Raw genomic sequence first — 21,422 nt, forward strand, 5'->3', positions numbered from 1 at the left:
TATAGCCAAACATCTTAAAATATTTAAGGGTTACCTTACCTGTATCAAGGAAGAGAACACTGTATCTCTAGACACAGCTCTTGCCAGATGGATTACCTTTTTCATTTGATGTTAGTGCTAATACTTGCCAAGACTATTCAATATTCACTCTGACCCCACTAAAACAATATTCACTTAAACATTGTTCTCTAAAAAATAAACATTTCTTAACACAACATGTTATTACTCATCCATAGAGATTCTAGAATTACATACTTTTCTGATATTAAAAAACCTTAAAACAAACAAGAAGTCTTAGAAAACTACAACTTAGTTGTAATTTACATTTTTGCTAAACTGGAAGTACAATCCAATGTTTCTGATTTCTGGACCATTTCCTTCTACCTGTATTCTGTGATACCTAAAAATTTTAGTGTAACAACTTCTGAAATATGCCCTTTAAATTTGCATGCAATACTTTCAGAGCTGTAAGAAGCAATCCTAAAATTTCCACTTGTAAGCTGTTAATGTTTTAATACAATGAGATCTATTTTATTCACTGTACATCATCTTCCCTAAAAAAAAAAAAATCTGAGTTTATTTCAGTGTTCAAAATAATCTGAATAAAAGTAGAAAACTATCAATTATAATAAAGCTTACTGTAAAATGTTTCATTATTAAACTGATTATATTCTAGTGTAAGTAGATGAAATATTCTAGTTTGTATGAGGATTTTAAAGTACTGGTACTGGTTTCTTGGTCTTCTGTCATTCCTGTTAACATTCCTACAAACATCAGGAAAGGAAAGATAAATTATTCTTGTTGCGCCATCTAGTGAAACCTAGGTGCTTTAATTTACCACTAACTCTAACCTGCAGAACTGTTACCTTCTATGAATTTTACCAATAAAAACACTCAAACAAAATCTAAAGATGTAAGCCCACTAATAATGAGTTATTCATCAAGTTTGACATAAAATTTTTCAACACTAAAATATTATAGTAAAACTATAAATACTTCTACTCACTGAATAGCCAAAGGCATTGCCTTAAACAAAAGGCAATCATATGTGAAGTTTTACTATTATGCTCTTCCAGTTGCATATCTAAAATTTTATAAGATGATGAGATATATGTTCTTGGACAGCATTTAAGATAGTTTCAAGAAATAGTTTAAAATCAGACTGAATGCTTCAAACAAAGTATTTTAAATATTTCAAAATAATTTATTGAGGCCTTTATTATTAAAATATGCCACTATTTTTACTTGACAAGCATGTCTTGGATCATGAATCAAGAATATTTGTAAAATAATTTATGCTACATAAAAGCACTTAAAATGGTACTGTTATAAAATTACAAAACTCAAAACTCAACTGACTTATAGTTTGAAATAAAACTGTTAATGTGTCTATTTTTTAACTTGTCCTTCATGTGTTAAAGTGAAAACTCTGTCATGGTTTTTAATGCCATGCAGCTGCTCAAATCTTAGGTCTTCATTTTTAGTAATATTAAGTTCCACATTCATGCTTGCAAAATGCCATTAGAGGATAAAACAAGAACACTATTGCTAGTCTCATTGTATAAGGATATAATAACGAGCACCTACTCCTTTAAAGGGGGAATTCGTGCATGGCTGAAGCCCATAGTTTCAACAACATGGAAAGCTGAGACAGAAGGACTACTTGAGCCCAGGATTTTGAGGATAGTTTGGATAATATATAGAATCCACCACCCCCACCACCAACCCCCACCAAATAACCAGAGACATTGGTACATCTAAAGCAGAGAAAATTCCATACATAACTAAATTCATTCTAAATGTGGAACTATAGTTCTTTGGGTAATTGTAATTCTGGATTTCTTGCTTTGATATTTAATTATTGTGAAAATTTGCAGTTTGCTGATCTTAAATATGTGACACAAAGGGTGACTTCTAAAGTATATACTTTACCTCTCAATTTCAATATTGAATCACAACCCTAAATGAAACTTGCAAGGGTATTTATTCGTGTATGTAGCCATATGTAAACATAGATCAAGTTGATGTACTCTTGTGATTAAAAGTTCCGTAAAGTTATACCAACTTTATATTTTGAGTATTAATATGTATGACTAGAATAGAATATATAATTAGTGAGATTTTTCAAGATTGTCTCAGAATATTTTTGTCATAAGATTCTGAAATAAAGATTTAAGTAACAAACAGAATTGAACATTTTATATATTGTCATTCTTCAGAGCTATCTGTTTACTTCAATAACTTTTTTAATTAGTTAATTAATTTTATGTACATGAGTACGCTGTCACTGCCTTCAGACACACCAGAAGAGGGCAACAGATCCCATTAAAGATGGTTGTGAACCACCATGTGGTTGCTGGGAATTGAACACAGGACCTCTGGGAGAGCAACCAGTGCTCTTAACATCTGAACCATCTCTTCAGCCCTCAGTAAATGTTTATTGAAGAGCAAATGAACCATGTGTGATACTGTATATACTTAAATAAGGAAGCTATCTGGCCTCAAGAAATTGTTGGTATAAGAGGAATAAAACTGTATTTAGTTGGTATTAGAGAAATAAATGCAATGATCTGATACCTAATGGTGTTGATTCCATTCATGCAGATAGTAGATAAAAGCATTTAGCAGGTTATAACACATCTGAACCACAATATTATAGAATATTATGACCATATATATAGGAATTATGAATACAGAACTAAATGTGCAGTTCTTACCACACATAGGCAGAAACTGCAAAAAAAAAAAAAGTGTGTATACCATAAAATGAACATATTTTGCACAATGCTCTGCACACATCTAAACACACCCAGAAACACACACCAATCCTTGTATTTGTCTTTAAGCCTTTCTGTAATTTATAATGAGCCTATTTTCTATTCTATGTTACTTCCTAGAAATATCAGGGAAATCACATTAGATTCACATTGTGTATATATTGCTCCCTAAAATAAACAAAAAAAAATTTGTTACAAGGAAAAGTCAATACTAAAAAGCATGTCAGAGGGTTTTAAAATGTATAAATTATATTGTAAATAGTACAAGAGACATGTACTTTTATATGAATAATTACTGTATCTAAGTATTAACATCTAAAAAAATGTAGATAATATAAATTTTATGTAAACATGATGCCTAACTACGTAACTGTGTTACACTTACTATGGGCTGGGTTTTGTTCTGAGTATATAACATATACTATCTTATTTAATTTATACAGCAATCCTGATGTTTAAGGTGAATTTATAATATTTTCAGATAATTATGAGAGAGTGATTAAGTTGCTGGTGACTCATCTACCAGCTATTAATAAGAAAAGCCAGTATTTAGATGTAGACAACCAGCTTTCAGAATCTTAGTAATGCCACTATAATACCTCTAAGTATTGTGTTATAGCCTAATAATAATCATTTAATTAATAAATAAAATGATTATTAGATGTCATATTCTTTTTTTCAAAAATGGGATTTATTGTTACTATTTTTTCCTTTGTGTGTGTGTGTGTGTGTGTGTGTGTGTGTGTGTGTGTGTGTTTTAAGTATAGTAGTTTTATTGGATATTTTATTTACATTTCAGATGCCATCCCCTTTCCCCATTTCCCCTCCCTAGAGAACCCCTATTCCATCCCCCTTCTCCTCTTTGCTTTTATACAAATATCTAAAAATATCTCTCTCTCTCTCTCTCTCTCTCTCTCTCTCTCTCTCTCTCTCTCTCTCTCTCTCTCCCCATGTGTGCCTGTGTGTTTATTCTTCTATCTGTGTCTTTCTTTGTTTTAAAATCTTGAGATAGATATCCAATACAAATATCACCCTACCAAATTTCCAGGGAAATGTTTAATATGTTACCTGAAACTAGTATAAATATCTGTTGCTTTGCTATTTTGAAGCTATAAATTCTTCTAGCTGTCATAGTTCATTTTCTCACCAGTGCTTCTTCTTTTGAACATTGAAATTGGTTTGATAAGAATTGATAAGGTCAACATTTACTTTACCAGGCTAAGTTTTGAGGATGGAAAAGCAAATAAGAAAATATGTTGTTCATGTATCTCCACCAGTCAAAGATAGTTGATATATCTAGGTTGGGTAGTGGGTTACACCTCTGAGCAATACCAAACTTATAAAGCCTATGATTAACATTTTTTTTAAAATGTATAAATGCAAAAAGGAAAAGGGGGCATGGGATAGGGGTTTTCTAAGGGGGGGGGGGGGGAATGGGGAAAGGGGATGGCATCTGAAGTGTAAATAAAATATCTAATAAATAATGGAAAAAAAAGAAAATATGTTAAGTAGCTACAATGTGATTTGATGAGCTTCAAATCAGAGATGCCGTAACAACAACAGTTTTCTGCCATGAATTAGGAATAAATATGACATTTGATTAGAGAGCAAAGTCTCCTAAGCTTAGGCTACAGAAAAGTACAGAACTGTGCAAATGAGTATAGTGTATTTACTAAATTAGAACACATTTTGAGCATTCAAAGTATAAATGGTATGGAATGGAGGAATAGAAGAAGGGAATATGTTGACTAGAAGCACCCAGTGAAGTATCTCATTGGTCATGTAAAGAAAATGAGGTTTTCTGACCATGGTGAGAGAAAACTTTCATGGAAGGATAGCAGCATGATGACTTAACTGGGCCTACAGTGCAAATGTAAAACTGTTGTAGGTTTTACCTTTAGGAAAAATCGTCTAAATAAACCAAGAAGGATGAATTGGCACAGCTGTGCCTTCCCCTCCCAGTAGATACTATGCTAGGGTGTCTCAGTAGCAGAAAGCACACCTAGCAAGCCCTGAATTTGATCTCCCACAAACCCCCCGCCCCCAAAGATCAGCAATTAAAGTTTTAGTCATTAAGTCAATAAGGCTTTCAACTTGTACTCATGTAAATCTGGGTTAGTAAATAATTACTGACCATTGAATCCCATGCATGCCCTTGAACCTGTGCTGTGTACTGGTGTTAAAGGGATGACTGAAGACCAACTCTGCTAAAAACTAGTTTTGAAATTTAATATTGTCTTGGTGGAATAAAAACAAAAAGAAATCATATCATATCCATGTGATGGTGTTCTGTGTTTGTTTTTTCTCTTAACACATTGTGGGAGGAGAAAAGTTGAAAGTGTTACAGTTTGAATTGGGATGACTCACACACTTCACATTTGCTTCAAAAGACATATGTTTAACTGGCACAGAACATGGCTTTTTAAATTCTAATTTTTAATCTTCATTACCATAATGTCCCAATCTTTTGCTTTAAAAAAAAAAATACAAACATCATTTTGCCAAGGACTGGAGATGGCTAAGTGATTAAGAATACTTTTGCTCCTACAGAGAATCCTGATCCGATTTCCAGCACATACATATATGATGGCTAACATTCATCTGTAACCCTAGATCCAGGAGAGTCAGTGCCCTCTTCTGACCTCTGTGGACACCAGACACACATATGGTACACAGACATACATTCAGGTAAAACAATCATATGCATAAAACAAAATAAATTTTAAAAAATACTTTCCAGGGACTAGTGCCTAGGTGGCATGAGATTTTTTCCACTCGTGTAGAACTTTGTTGAGTAAAGATCAGTTTTTTTGTGAAAAAAAAGATACTTTCTATTTATAGATCATTTTAATTTGGTTTATTCCAATAAAGTGTTAAGTCCCTTCTTAGTAGTTACTGACTGCATTTGAGTTGTGTCTAATTCTTAAAACTCTTCATAATACAAGTTAATTTTTTATTATGCCATAACAACCAACTCATTCATTAGATTCTCATTTATTTACCAATGGCTACTTGACCTAGAAGAGTCATCCAACAGTAAGAGCTAAATAGTTTGGTCCAGTCAGTCCTGGTGAAGAATATACCAGAATAAGAGGATCTGCTAGCTAGTCACCATTTAACACAACTCAGATTTAGAGACAACAAACACTTCATTCAACAGTACTTTCACCAGCTCATATAATGCTTCTTGGGGTATAAAACCTAGACCACCAATATCACCAAGACCTGGGAACTAGTTTACAATACAAAATTTTAGAATACAGCAATAAAATAAAATAATTATATCTTGTATGTATCTGATAATATTACCTTAAAGTATATAGAGTAAGTATTGTTGAACCGCTAACAGCCTTTGGATCCTGTCACTCAAATGGGAGGTATAATAAAGCAACAACAAATATTTAATAACTTTGCTCTTATGAACACTGCAGGATCCTGAAGTCAAGATTGAAAAATACACATTGTTTTCAAATACAAATTAGCGATTGGTAAAAAGTAGTACTAGAAATGTAGTTACATGGGAAACATTTTATCTAGCTTGCACAAAGCCCCTCTTCTCTCATATATTATATCCTAATAGTGGTCCCCCACCCCCGCACCTCCCATCTCCCCCACAGCCACTCCTCCATTTTCCTTCAGAAAGAGGCAGACCTCTGAGACATATCAGCCAAACATGGCTTATAAAGTTGTATTAAGACTGGGCACTCCCCCTCATATTAAGGCTGGAAGAGACAACCCAGTAGGAAGGAAAAGGGTCCCAAAAGCAAGGAAAAGTGTCAGAGACAGCCCCCTCCCACTGTTAGGAGTCCCATAAGAAAACTAAGCTACACAACCAAAATATTGTGCAGAGGACCTAGGTCAAACCCATGCAGGTTCCTTGATAAACGGATCAGTCTCTGTGAGCTCCTTTGAACCCAGATTAATTGATTTTTGTGGTTTTCTTGTGGTGTCCTTGACCCCTTGGCTCCTAGAATCCTTCCTATTCCTCTTCCACAGGCTTCCACAAGCTCTACCTTGTGTTTGGCTGTGGGTAAGTGTATCTATTTCTGTCAGTTGCTGGATGAAGCCTCTGATGGAGAGTATACTAGGCTCTAGTATACAAATATAACAGAATGTCACATTAGGAATCATTTCGTTGAAGTTTTTTGTTGTTTTGTATTATTGCTGGTCCCACTTGGTTCTATCCTAAGTCTCTGTTCTATCCTGCCTCTGGCTCCTGGCCTTCCAGGCAGTGTCAGGAGTGGGCTCCTTCTTGAAGCATGGTTCTCAAGCTGGACCAGTCACCATTGGTTAAGCCCCTGGATTCTATCCCCAGCACTACAAAAAACAAAAAGCAAAATTAATTTTAACCTTGGATTAGTTAATAATACAGATTCAAATACATGAGAATTGTTGTATATACTGCATCCTTTCATTAGAATAAATTAAATTGAACTTCAGTGATTAAAAACAGTGTTTTTTTATTTTAAACAAATTTAACTGATTCTTCTAAGGAGCTCTTAAGTTTACAGACGTACACAAATCCTACTGAGATGAATTGTATTTTAAATTCTGTATTTATAAATAGAATTTAATAGAAGTTAGCTACAATGGCACCAGTCTGTGGTCCCACATACTTGGGAAGCTGAGGTAGGCAGTCCAGTTTAGCCTCAAAGTTCAAGGAGCACCTAGACAACAAAGATTCTTGTCTTTAGTTCGTTGATTAATTTAAAGTAAAGAAAAAAGAAAACTCTTACCTAACTTGGGCAAGGTTCTGTACCTAAACAAGATCTCCATCTGATGCTCATACATGCTGAAGTTGGATACCTACTGCCCTAAATAGTAGACAACAAATTAACACTCACTTAAAATTTCAACCAAGAAACTGAAGATTGTAAAAATACAGACTGATTAGCCGGGCAGTGGTGGCGCACGCCTTTAATCCCAGCACTTGGGAGGCAGAGGCAGGCGGATTTCTGAGTTCAAGGCCAGCCTGGTCTACAGAGTGAGTTCCAGGACAGCCAGGACTACACAGAGAAACCCTGTCTCGAAAAACCAAAAAAAAAAAAAAAAAAAAAAAAAAAATACAGACTGATTAATACTGAACCCCAAAAAGCAAAAATGGTGTCCTCTATTACAGAATTGGTGGCTTGTGCTTCTAGTTTGGGAGGACATTCTCATTGCCACAGTCTGGGAAAAGTAGTTACTACTGCAATCTTCATTTATAATTTTTGATCCTGTTGTTATATTATGGTTTTATAAAGTAATATCCTTGTTTAAACTTTATAACAGCATTAAAATTAAAGAGGAACTTTGAAAGAGTAATCTTTCCATTTCCTAATTAGAGGAATTTCTTCTGTTTCATATATATATATATATATATTATCATATATATAATATGTAGATTTAAATATCTTTTTATCATTAAAACAACTTAATGGATGCTAAAAGCCTATATGCTTTTATCTGTACTGTTTTTTTAATGAAGTACATTGACTTGCTGGCAAAAAAGTTGCCTATAATACAAATGCTTTTAAATTTTCTTGTATATTTATGTATTGTCAACTGAAGAATGTTGTAGGTTAATTCTGTCCATGACCTACAACTTGTTTGTATTCAATCCTTTTGGTACTGAATTAAATTGCATAGTTTATGACTGATTTTTTTTTAAGAAATACCAAACTTTCTTTTCTTGTATCTATTAGCATAACTGGTCACTGCTGGAGTTAATTCACCTCTCATGGGAAAGAATGGAACATGCCTTCTCAAAATAAGCTACCGGAGATTATGTGCTGGTCCACTTTACTGTTCACCCTTGAGATTTAGCAAATTCAGTTCCGGTTGTATGTCTTGTTCCTACACCTACAGGAATGAGAATCTCAGGTCATTCCAAATCCAACTCATACCTCCAGGGAACCAGTTTCTGTTATCTAACAAGATTGTATTCTTGTTTGTTTGTTTGTTTTGTACTGTTCCTGATTAGAACAGATATTTCAGGTGGTAGAACCATGATACAATTCCTCTATGAGTGTGTGATGTGTAAAATAGAGTTCATCAAAACATACATTTAATAGGATTAAATCAGAGCAGGACAGAGTTCTGTTGTGGAAAATTTGTGGTCTCGGCAGTGGAGATCTGTAATTATCAGAAGTGTTAACCTTTTAGAATGTATGTGTGTGTTACAGCACTGAAATTCAGCCCTGGCTCTCAGGCTTAAAAGATGAATTTGTCAAGTTACAGCAACAAAATTTATGGTATTCTCTTAAATCCTAAACACTTTGTATTTCTATAAAAAGTAGTCATATTTAGGATATTAATTCATTATTGGCATGCAATTTCACCACAGGTTATCTCCTTTTATATTTATATTTTTATTCCACTTATCATGATTATAATTAAACCTTAACAAAAAGTGAATAAAAACAATCAAATTAGGTTTGTTGTTTCTGTGAAGTTTTTAAAAGATGCTATGATAAAAAGATCAGCAGGCATACTTATGATGACTGATTAACTCACTGATTAAATAGAAATCCTTAAGAAAATCATTGCCCACTCTGAAATTTGTTGAGAGTTATACAAAAGTCACTATATCTGAAAGCATTCAGGACTGATGGGCACCTAGTAAGCCTGCCTATTTTTTGTTTCCTTTTAGGTGTTAAAATGATGAAAACTAATTATATAAAATTATATGATATTTTAAAGAAACATTTTGGAGATAGGGAAAAAATAGATTATAGAAGAATACATATTGCATACCTGTTGATCTACCTGGCTGGCATGATGGCTCAGGAGGTAAAGCACTTAGTATACAATCTGATGGCCCAAGAGCTGCCCCAGAACCCACTAAAGGTAAAAGGAGAGAGTAAATTCGAAGTTGTCCTCTGGCCACATGTGCTGTCATAACATAGACATACACTTTTGTCATTAATATACAGAAAAATACTTAAAATATTTTAAAATGTATTTAAAAATTTTATCTCATTCTTGATTTCTAAAATATATATTGATCACTATTTCTGTGCTTCAGTCCTCATTTTAAAATGACAGCTTACTTTTATTTTTTGACTGTGTATTGATACAGTGCTTGAAATTATAAAAAAAAAAAATAAGGATTACAAATCACTTTTTAGGATCTAGGTTAAGATTTCTTTCAAAGGTAGTAATACATAGCTCCAATTCCAATTTCCTGAAAAGCTAAAACATTTTTCTTAGATTGGGCTTCTGATGGTAGCTAACTGACTCCAGAGTTACAGAAAGGTGATGGATTTTCATAAAGTAAAGGAATACAGACCACTGAAGTTACTCTTATTTTCCATATCTGCCTTAGTTTAAAAAATTATCTAAAGCTGATTTCTAAGAGTGAATATCACAGTTGTATATCCACATTGTTACTATTGGATTGTTTTTAATTTCTTAACTTGTCTTCAAGTAGATGAAAGTTACTGTGGCTAAACTGGGTTTTCATTTCCCATAATACAAGCTTTGTCAAAAGACTGGGAAAGGAGGTACTTAAATGATCAGAAAGCTTCAGGACATTACATATTTGAAAAAATAAAACTGAAATTATCAGTTGTCAATGTGAATATCTTAAGTAGTAACTGGTTTGCTCTTATTCCATCCTTCAAACTGGAATACTTGGGGATTCTAGCAGAAGAATTAGCAAGAGGAATTCCCATGTAGTACAGCAGTGCAGGTACTCAGCCTTGAGCTGTGTTATCAGAGCACACCTGTGGGGTTCCTAGGTTACACTGGGGTCTGTTTTTCTAATACAGACAGAAGTTCTCCTACAAAAGAGGAGGTAAAGGAGCACCTGAAGCAAAGCTTTATGGTCTTTAAAGCCTACTTCAGGTTATAAGAATTTTAAAAAACAATAAAAAATAGGGCACAGGATAAAATAGTAAAAGAAAAGGTTATTCATGTAAACATTTGCAAAGTATACAAAAGGGAATTTCCCCAAAGCAAACATCTCAAATTAGTGAACATTGTTAATACTGTACTCAAACATTTATATTTCCACACTAATGCTTTTAAAAAGCAGAAAATAATTATAATTCTGAAGTTTTGTTTTGATCATATCACCAAATTCACAATTTTCAATATCAATTTTTTTTACATATTTAGCAAATTCTTTCAGTATTTCATATACTTAGAACTGGATGGTCTTTAAACATGCAAAGCCAGTAGCCGTGTACCTATGAAAATTGTAATGGATTTGACATGGCTAGGGAGTTTTAGACTATCTGCAGATGCTTATAAGTTCCTCTGTTGATAAACAGAAACCCTGGCTTGTCAGGAAATGGACAGCTAAGTATGTCCCACTTCTACTTATGCTGTTATTTTTTTCATAAGCAGATAGCTCACAAACTAGTGTCTGTATTTAGGCATTTGTTTTACTAACAGCCATCAACACTGGAGGTAAACAAAACGATGTAGCACGTCAAAATGGCACTGAATAGAATCACTGATTGCTTTAGCTTAGACAAGCTCTTGTGTTTTGGAAAATGGGAAAGAATGTCTCAAAATTGAGGATTTTTTTCACCAGACCTAATTGCTTGCAGGAGTTAGCATAGTGCCATTAGGAGAAACTGTAAGTATGATTTAATAAGCCATTATCAGTTTGTGAAATGAATAAGCTTGCACTAATAGTCCTTACAAAGGATTCTGCTCCAGGTTTTCTATATGACTTTTTAAAGTAAAATATACATAGATAAAAGCTTCTCCATAGTCAGTAACATGCATAAAGTAATTATTTACTGTCTAATTTTGTTAACAATTTGCCTCCAGACTAATAGACATGGAAGAAGAATCCTTAAAAGAATATTAAGCTGGAATTTACAGGTTCTGTTCATACCTTGGTCATTCTGACCTTAAATTCTTTAACTTTCTTGGGCCCATTTGCTCAGTAAAATGTGCATAATGATAACTGATGTGGGGAATTATTCAGATTTGGAATTCTCTGGGAATGACAGTTAGTTTATGTCTGTCTTTTACATTGATGGTTTAAAATATACAACAGCATTTAAACTGAATAAACATGAGCCATTCATAGGAGAAATTTTCTCAAATATATTTTGATGACTAATCCATTTGTGCTGGCTGGTTTTATGTCAGCTTGACACAAGGTATAGTCATCTGAGAGAAGGGAATCTCAACTGAGAAAATGCCTCCATAAGATCTGCTGTAGGCTATTTTCTTAATTAGTGGTTGATGGAGAGGTCCCAGTCTATTGTGAGTGATGCCACCCCTGGGCTGGTAATCCTGCATTTCTGTGAATAAGCAGGCTAAGCAAGCCATAGGAAGCAATCCAGCAAGCAGCACCCTTCCTCAGCCTCAGCATCAGCTCCTGCCTCTAGGTTCCTGTCCTGTTTGAGTTCCTGTCCTGACTTCCTTCAATGATGATTATAATTTGGAAGTGTAAGCCAAATTAACCCTTTCCTCCCCAACTTGCTAATGGTCAAGATGTTTTATTGCAGCAGTTAAGATACCAGTAAAATATATACATATGTAAAGGCATGGCATTGGTGATTCGGGGTATCTATGATGTCATGTTTATACATTGTCCCAACATATAATCCTATCTAGAAACATTGTTGTGCAGCAGTATCTATGAAGTACCCTAGGGTCTTGGTCATAAGGTATTTGCATAAAAACAAAAACATTAGGAATTAAATAAACTGAAAGAAGGAAAAGTATATTTTACTAGATGTTTTAATTTATAACTCATTAGAAAATTTGTTACTGAGTTGGAAAATTAGTGCCTCACAAAATTTTCTCAATACCTTGAGAGTGCATTATTCTTCACTACATGAGTGGACTCTAGACTCCATATGTATGTCTAAGGAAGGTGATATATGAGACTGAAAGAGGACATGGGGCGAGGGAGACAGAAGCTCTGCCCTCCACAGCCTGGTTATCCAAGAGTGCAGTGGTTTCTCACACATGGCTCTTGTTGTCTCTCTATGAATTTGCATATTTATTCATATATTTTGTTTTGTTTATTAATTTGAATCATGCAACTTAATTTTCTAGAAGGTCTTTCTACATCATTACCTCATTTTTTATTTTCATTGACCTTGAAATATTTTATAATACACTATAAATTAGCCCTTTCCAAATTTAGATTCCTTACTTCTTTTTCTTTTCTGTATGCACATTACTGTAGAACAACATTTTCTAGACTTCCTGTATCAATGCCATGTGTATTTTCAGTTTTATCCTCTGAGACAGAACCTCTAAAACCTATGGCACCACCTGTGTCACCAGTCCCACCTGTGCATATCAAGGAGAGATTTTATTTGTTCTATCATTAGTTTTATATTTTAGTCTTTTTAATTTTTACATATGTATTGTATGTGTGTGAGTGTTTGCCTGTCTATATGTATGTGCACCTCTCATGTGCAGGTGCATGCAGAGTGCAGAGGAAGACATGCATTGCTTGGAACTGGAGGTGGAGTTTTCTGCTGCTGTTTGCTGTTGGGAACCAAGCCTCAGTCAGTCTTCTGATAAAGCAACAATTGCTCTTAACCACTGATCAATTCACCCATCGCTCTTGGGTTTTAATGTGTTATGAAAATACAGTGTTGTTTCAGTTTCATTTTATTAGTAATCCCAAGCACATTTTTAAATTAACATGCTCCTCGACAACTTCATACAAGTATAATACATGGGTAGCTTTCTCCCAGCACCTCTGCTGCCTTCCCCCACCCTCAGGAACCTCTCCCCACTCTTTCTCACATTCATGCCTTTTGGGGATTTCTGTTGCTGTTTATTTTGAGTTTCATTGTTGGTGTTTGTTTGTTTGTTTGTTGTGATCTGCTGTGTTTGGCCTCAGCAATCCTGTGACCGCACATACAAAACATCCATTGAAGCACAGTGATCTCAATAGTAGAAACATAACCAAAGGCAACCAAGCACATGTTTTAATCTGTAGTTTGTCTATTTGCAGTATGAGTCTTAACATAAGAGAGAGCTATCTAGCTTGAGACCATTTCAAATGGAACTTTATTTTTCTAAGTTTTTCAGGTTCTCTTTCTCTGGTTGTTTTCTCAAAATTATCGGTCTTCTCTAGATTTTCCAGCATAAGGCTCAATAGTGTATGTTTGTATTGTCTCTGCTTTGTGTTGTTTTTAAATATGCATCTGTGTCTTTATGTCACTTGACTTACTTTTTTTGTGTGTTTTTCCTCTTTGTTCACTTTCCAAAGACACATTTTCTTACTTCTTTGAGTAATTTCTTTTTGTTTTGTTGACTATGTTTTAGAGTGCCTTTCTATTTACTTTATAATTTCTAATTCTTCTTGTTTGTAATTCACTCACTCATTTAATTTTAATTGATATGATTTTTAAGAGGTGATCATTCGTCTTTTTGCTAAAACCTTTTTTGGGATGATTAAACCCTGACTTTGAGTGGATAACTGAGGGGTCAAGGTTGCAGAGTTACTTTCTGCCTTGTAATTTTCCACTTTATTTCAATATCCTCAGAAAATAGGAGCTCTGGGCTTTCTGTTTTGAGTAATTTGAGGAAATTGGCTAGACAGCAACCTAGCTTTTTCCTTCTGTGTAGACAGCCCTCTTCTAGGCATTCTCAGTTGTTGAGACTAGATATTGCTTTGTGTTCTAGCTACTTCATATTTTTATAACAACTTGTTAAAATAAATCTATTTTTCATTTTCCTCCTTTCACAAACTGACCATTCTTTGTGGCCTTGAAATGTTCTAGAGAAATTGAGTCTTTTATTATCACTTTCTTTTTAGGAAGAATTTCTCTTAGATAGTACACAAAGGTGTTTCTTCTGGGCTTCTGACACTATGGCCTTGAAAAGTACATTTCCTGACTTTGTGCTCAGCTAGTCACCTATAAAATGACTATGGCATATGGCAAACATCTCACCAAGCTGTTTGGATAATTAGTGAAACATGCAGATACATAAGCACAGAGGTACATAGTAACTTAATAAACATTAGCCTTATTCATGATGATAATTGTGTCTGTTATGTATCTAAACTCTGCTCTTTCCATTACATTCAATAAACAGATAAGATCTGCACTCAGTCTCCAGCAGTGCTCATTCACTTGAGTTCACACATGGAGCTGTTTTCATGATCAAAATTTAGTTTCTAAGGTACAGTCAGCATTGTCTCAGACTCTAAGTATGCTATCTATTAACATTGATTCCAAAGCATTCTGTTTCCTTTAGTAACTCTGATTACAAGGCTTTGTTATTGTGAAGTATTGTTGTTTGTATTGCTCTTGTTCTCTGTTTCACAGGTCTGATTTTTGTCAAATATGTGGTAATTCTAGGTTTGCTGTTCATCATTCTGTTTCACAGTCCCCATAATCCTGACATTTCACCTCATTATATCCTGTCTTCATTTTTTCCTGTCAGTGGCAAGATGTGTTGTTGATAAGGACAAACCAGTAGCTTATCATTCCTTTTAAGGGTCAGTAATAGCCAGCGCTTGCCTCACAGGCCCCAGCACCTCTGCACTCACTGTTCTTGCCTGTGGGCAAATACTGCCTGTATCCTTACACACATACAGGGGAGGTACCATTGCTCAGCTGTTCCGGTCATAATTTCCATCTTGACATTTGCCCCAGGCCTGACTAGTGTGATTGGTATCCACTGACTAAAACCTCCCTACAACTTCTTCACAGTATTTTGAATATGATCAACTGTGATATCCTCATCATTTTTCTTTGTATCTATTTCCATCTGTTTTCCATTTTGTTTTATTTTAAGAACTTCTCAATATTTCTGGTACATTTCCAATGGTACAGTATCAAAGATTTAACTACATATGCAAAAGATCTTCTATATGAAGATTGTTCAACTCTTGGAGAAATTTTTTTTCTCTAAAAATAGCATTATTGTTCTATATGTAAGTATGGTATGAGTTGAAATTCTGTCAGTCTCTTATAATTCTTGATGTAATTTATTCTTTACTACAAGGTATATAAAATACTTCTTTAAATCAAACAATTTTAATGATATAAAAAGCCATATTTCTAAGGAAATTTTAAATATCAATAAGAATAAACTCTGATACTTGCTGTGGACACACGTACTATTAAATAAGGCCTCGTCCCACCCTGTGTTGCCTCTGCTGTGCTACTGCTCCCTGTCTTCCTAGTATAACAGCCTTAGATGACTTCTGTTCAGAGAGAGATTTCATTTTGCGAGGAACAGCATATATGCATTGCATTTCAGAATACTTTTTAATTCATTTGTTGTGGAGCCGTTCATTGACACACACTGTCAGAAGGAGGCTTAGGCTAGCCGCCATGACAGTGACAGTGTAGAATGGCATGCTGTCAAACAGCTTGCTTCTGTCTCGGGTTTGTATCTCAGTTTGATGCGAGTCATGAAGAAAGTACTACTTGCACTTGCTGAAATTCAATTGCATGTATTCATTTTATTTGGGGTTTGACTTCTTTCTTCAATTCAGCCAGTAGTTGGGAAAAGAAAGTAATGATTACAGACCATTTTCATTCCCTTTTTGTCCTTGCTTTCCAATCTTTATGACTTTGGCCATGGGATGACATGACAAGCAGTTTCTTGCCAGACAAACTTGAGGATTGTTGATCAGGGAGGGTTTCAGAGAAGAGGGTGGTATTTCAGCTAAAATTTCCAGCTACAATCTTCTCAGCAAGAAAGCAAATGAGTACCCCAGCAAGAACAAAGATATGGTATAATAAAAGACCCAAGAAGGCCAGGTAACAGATCCCTGGTGAAGAGGGGGGAATGCTGAATATTGAGACTTAAGAGTTACCTAAACAGCAGACTTTGAAGGGCTTTAAATGACATGTCAAGGGCTTTGTTTCAGTGTCTCTAGCAATATTTGTATATGGTATGTTTATATTCATATACATATGTACACATCTTAAAGGATTCCTCAGAGGTATTTTAGTACACAGTACCATGATTATTTGAATTTTAGAAAGGTATATTCATTTGCTCAATAATCACTGAGTCTCAGTGTTCTCTAGAAACTGTACTTCTGGAGCTGTAATGCAGTGAGTGTGTTCCTTGGCCTTGTGGTCATGTGGAGGGTACATGGGAAGGAAGAGGATTGGAAGTACAGAAATGAAATAGGAACATCAGAAAAAAGATGATCTGAGTAGGACTGTCGAAAATGGAGAGACATGAGTAGAGTCTCCAGACAGTCTCCACAGAGCTAATGATCTGAGGTACGGCATAGGGTATGAACTAAAGGGGAATGGCACAAAGCTCCGGAGATGGGGGGGGTTGGTAGGAAGAGGGCTATACTAAGGAAGTGAACCTGGAAATCAGCAAGGGAAAGATTGTGAGTTCAACCATGAGCACAGTTTTAAAATACTAAGGGTTGGTTCTAATGCTCAGGAAAGGGGCCATGGATTCATGTCTGTGAAAGGTTTACAGGTAACAATTTGGGCTTCTCATAAAACAGAAATTTAAAAATTAAACAAAAAAAATGAGTGAATTGGAGCAGTCAAAACATGGTGAAAGCATCAGAGCATTTTGGAAAAGGTGATTAGAATCCATGGTCTCACACATGACAGCAATCATCTTAACGCTGAGCTGTAACCATGGCCACTTTTATAAAACCCACAGACTATAACTTAAGGAGCCATTAGACTTGGCTGTAAAGGAATTTTTTGGTAAATTTGGCAAATTTGGGTGTTGCAGCTGTTAAAAACAGAGAAGGTGCTGGCAGTGGTTGCACAAGCCTTTAATCCCAGCACTTGGGAGGCAGAGGCAGGCAGATTTCTGAGTTTGAGGCCGGCCTGGTCTACAGAGTGAGTTCCAGGACAGCCAGGACTACACAGAGAAACCCTGTCTCGAAAAACAAAAAGCAAAACAAAAACAGAGAAGGCAGTAGCAATGCTAAAAGAAAAGTAAGCACTGTGCAGAGTTTGGAGATGTGAGTGTATTTGTAGCTGAAGATAGACAGAGAGCATTTGAACCTTAAAAACCAGGATGCCCATCGATTATGTAAAAGAATGGGCTTTAAAGCACAAGTGATTGGTTTACTTTATGAAACAAGGCAAAAGGTTAGTAAATTTGATTCTTGTAAAACTTTGAAGGTAAATAGAACTGAGGAAACATTAGGGTATTAAGAATGTTGATAGATTATTGGCATTGATAGTAAAAAAAAGCTAATAATTTGTAAGACCTAAAAATAGACACCAATTTCATTGACTGAGAAGATGCTACCTACCTAAAAGGATGCATACTAGTTTTTACATCATGAGGTTTGGGTACTGCTGGTAGCGTTATATACTGTTTTGCAGGGAGACCCTTCACATAAATGGAAAATGGTCAGAAGTATGGGTAACTGTCAAAACAACACAGGTGTTTATAAGCATGGAATTTGAAATAGTTGCCTTGGAGGCCAATATCTTGGCCCTTGTACATCTATAACTAAATACCATACACTGTATAATTTATTTTTATATTAATTTATTTATTGATTTTACATTCCTATTGTAGCCCCCCTCTCCTCCTAGTGCTTCCCTTGTTCAGCCCCTTCCCCATCCCCCCTCTCTTTGCCCACCAGTACCAACCCACCCTGGCACATCAAGTGACTGCAGAACTAGGAACATCCTCTCCCACTGAGGCCATACAAGGCAGCCCAGTTAGGGGAACAGGGTCCTCAGGTATGCAACAAAGTCATAAACAGTCCCCGTTCCAGTTGTTGGGGAGCCACATGAAGACCAAGCTACATCTGCTACATATGTGCAGGGGGATCCAGCCTGCGCATGCTCTTTGGTTGGTGGTTCAGCCTCTGGGAGCCCCAAGGGACCAGGTTGTTTGACTCTGTTGATCTTGCGGATTCCTTATCCCATATGGGTCCTTCAATAAAGAATAAAAGTTTATTTAGCTTATAATTCTGGAATGTACAAGGTCAAAGGATTACATCTCATGAGGCTGTCTTTCTGGTGGGGACAGTGCAGAGTAGTAAGGCTCTGCAGGACAGACATCAAAGGAAAAGAGAAATATACATAAGAGACATGTAAACTGGCTATTACAACAGGCTCATTCATGAGGTATTTCATTTATTTGTGTATCCAGTCAAGAAGACAGTACTCAATGACTTACATTTTAGAGGCCCTGTGATTCTACTTCTTAAAACTATACAATGGGAATTGAATGCAGCATAAATTTTGTAGGGGTCATTCAAGTTGTAGCTTCTAGATTGAATATTCAAGAAACAACGCCTTAAGAATACAATTAGACCTGAAGGATTGGGGAGCACCAAAGACTTTGAGACTGTAGACCATCAGATAAGAATAGTAGTTTATGGTATGCTTTATACTGGATGACACTGCAGTGTCCACAGAAGATGGTGACAGCAAATCACAGGAGTAACACTTCTTGTGTTGTCCCTCAGGGTCAAATTCTGTGACATATTTCATAGTGTTTAGTATCTGCATCTGTAAAGTGCAATTTCTACCTTTGGACAATATTTTTTCAATAAATTAAGTTGTATATGAAAAATTAAAGAAGTTCTGCTTCTTTCCACATTTAAATTATAATAGCATTAAGCTGTTTAGGGAAAGAAACAGCACTCCATTATTGAATCAAAGAAGAGTTTATCCTGGTGTTTCTTTACATATACTTATTCTCTTTAAGTGAATTCATTCATATTCCTTGTGGACAACATAGTGATTACTTGTAAAATTTTAAAATGCTTACTTTTAAGATTTCCATGTATTTTCAAACAAATTTACAAGATGTTTTCTTTACATGCGTACATAAATACTTGAGAATCTTGACTGACAGCATGAAGATGAATTACCTAAAACATTTAACCACAGCAGAAGAGCCATTTGCAGTTTCTAAAAAACATACAAAACAATATTCCAATGAATTGTCCATGTATAGCAACAAATCAGTAAGAAAGGACAAACCAGCGTAGTCAAATAGATAAATCAGATTTAGGCAGGCTACTTTATTGAATTTAAATTGTGCCCGGTTGGCCCAAGAGTTATATATAAGCAATCCATCTTACGTTGTTAATGGAGGTTCTTGAAATGCACCTGATGTTTGCATTATTAAATTTCAGTCTAATGAGCTCTGCTAATACATATTAAAGATGGTTGTAAGGAGTAGAATGTGAATCTGAGCGGGATAATTTGAAAGAAACATAAGCCAAGCATTTTACATGACTCAAGGGGTATATCTACAATTACACATATAACCAAAATTGAATTTAAATGGAATTTCTATTATCCTTGTCCTTCTACCAGGGTGAATAAAGTGTAAATGAAGTAAAAGTCTTTAGAGTTACTGCTGGTTTGTTTTTATTATCTAATTTAGTTGATTTTTGCAATGATATAAAATGACATAAAAGTTTTAATGTTTCATGACTTTAAGCACAGTCTAAGTATGTATAAAATCTTGTAAATAGAAACAGATGTCCATGTAATTAGATATATCACTTCATAATACCATTATGTGAGTTTTATACCTTAAGAAAAAGTATCAGTATTGATGGTGAGAAAAATCAAACTTAGAAGAATATTTAGTTTTTTATGATACATGAATTTTCCTTAAATTCCCCTTTTAAGCCGGATTCTATAGGCTTAAGGATGTGTTAATTTTGCATAGGAAACATATTTGTTGCAACAGATGGAGTATTTTTATTTTTTAAAATCAGAGTTTCTAGTTGCTATTATCATTATGGTAAAGGCTGATCCAAAGTTTAATGCTGGCACAGTCTGATTCTTTTTCTTTTGACAAGGCAATACTTTTTTAACTTAATATTTCATCAACTCTAATGCTATTAGAGACTTATTTTCGCTTAGTTCACTCATCAGGCAGTAAGACGGCAATAAAGGAGAATCGCTCCTTTGAGACGTTAATGCTTCGGAATAAATGATGTGCTAGAACAGAAATTTAATTAATTTACAGAGTATATTGATAGTCCCTTGTTACTGTGCTGTATATTTTTAATCTTCTTTAACATCTGTAGTAAAGTGTTTGAAAAAAACCCTGCACTTGAGCAACTAGTAGATAATTAAGTAATAAGGAAGAGGTTCCAGAGAGAAGGAGATTCTTCTTAGCAAATGCTGTCATAACATGAATACAGCTCTCTTATGATGTGCATGGGAAAAAGAAAGTCCACATAATCTGATATTGCCACACAGAAACTGCAAGCATCTTCCAGTTCCTCCACACTTTAAAACAGATATGTTCCACTATAACCAACTATATCTTTCTAATTCATATGTCATAATTTAACCTTACATTGTTAACTTTATTTTCTTTTTAGACATGGGGATTATAAATTAATTAATTAATTCTGGTTATAAATTCTGAATGAAGGATACAAATGTGAATTACTAATTCACAGCTACTATATTCTTTTGACATTTCTTTTGACAATTTCACAGAAATAAATATTAAAGTTCTGTTTCCTTTCCCTACTATTTATATTTACAAGGTATGCATAAAACAAATACGGAAATTTTATTGTTTTCTTGCAGCAAAAGCTGATGAAGCATTAAAAGCCAAAGAAAGGAATGAGGAAGAAGCAAAGAGAAGAAAAGAAGAAGGTAAAAATACATGTTTCTTTTGTTGTCTAAGGAGTAATTATTTCACATGACTTTTATATTCCATGAGTTCGTCATAGAATATGATGTAATGCCTTCACAGGGCTTCATGTCATTTCATGATCTTAGACTA

General features: G+C 34.8%; 1 protein-coding gene across 1 annotated transcript in view; it reads left to right on the top strand.

Moving 5' to 3' along the window:
• The window catches only part of Rsrc1 (arginine and serine rich coiled-coil 1), a 318,816-nt gene that overhangs the window by 235,719 nt on the left and 61,675 nt on the right, over window positions 1-21,422 (top strand). The window contains exon 9 of the mRNA XM_076933454.1: window positions 21,224-21,292. Coding sequence (XP_076789569.1) covers window positions 21,224-21,292 — 69 coding nt within the window. The remainder of the gene's footprint in view (window positions 1-21,223; window positions 21,293-21,422) is intronic.

Source organism: Arvicanthis niloticus, chromosome 4, assembly GCF_011762505.2.
Source record: "Arvicanthis niloticus isolate mArvNil1 chromosome 4, mArvNil1.pat.X, whole genome shotgun sequence".
Taxonomy (NCBI): domain Eukaryota; kingdom Metazoa; phylum Chordata; class Mammalia; order Rodentia; family Muridae; genus Arvicanthis; species Arvicanthis niloticus.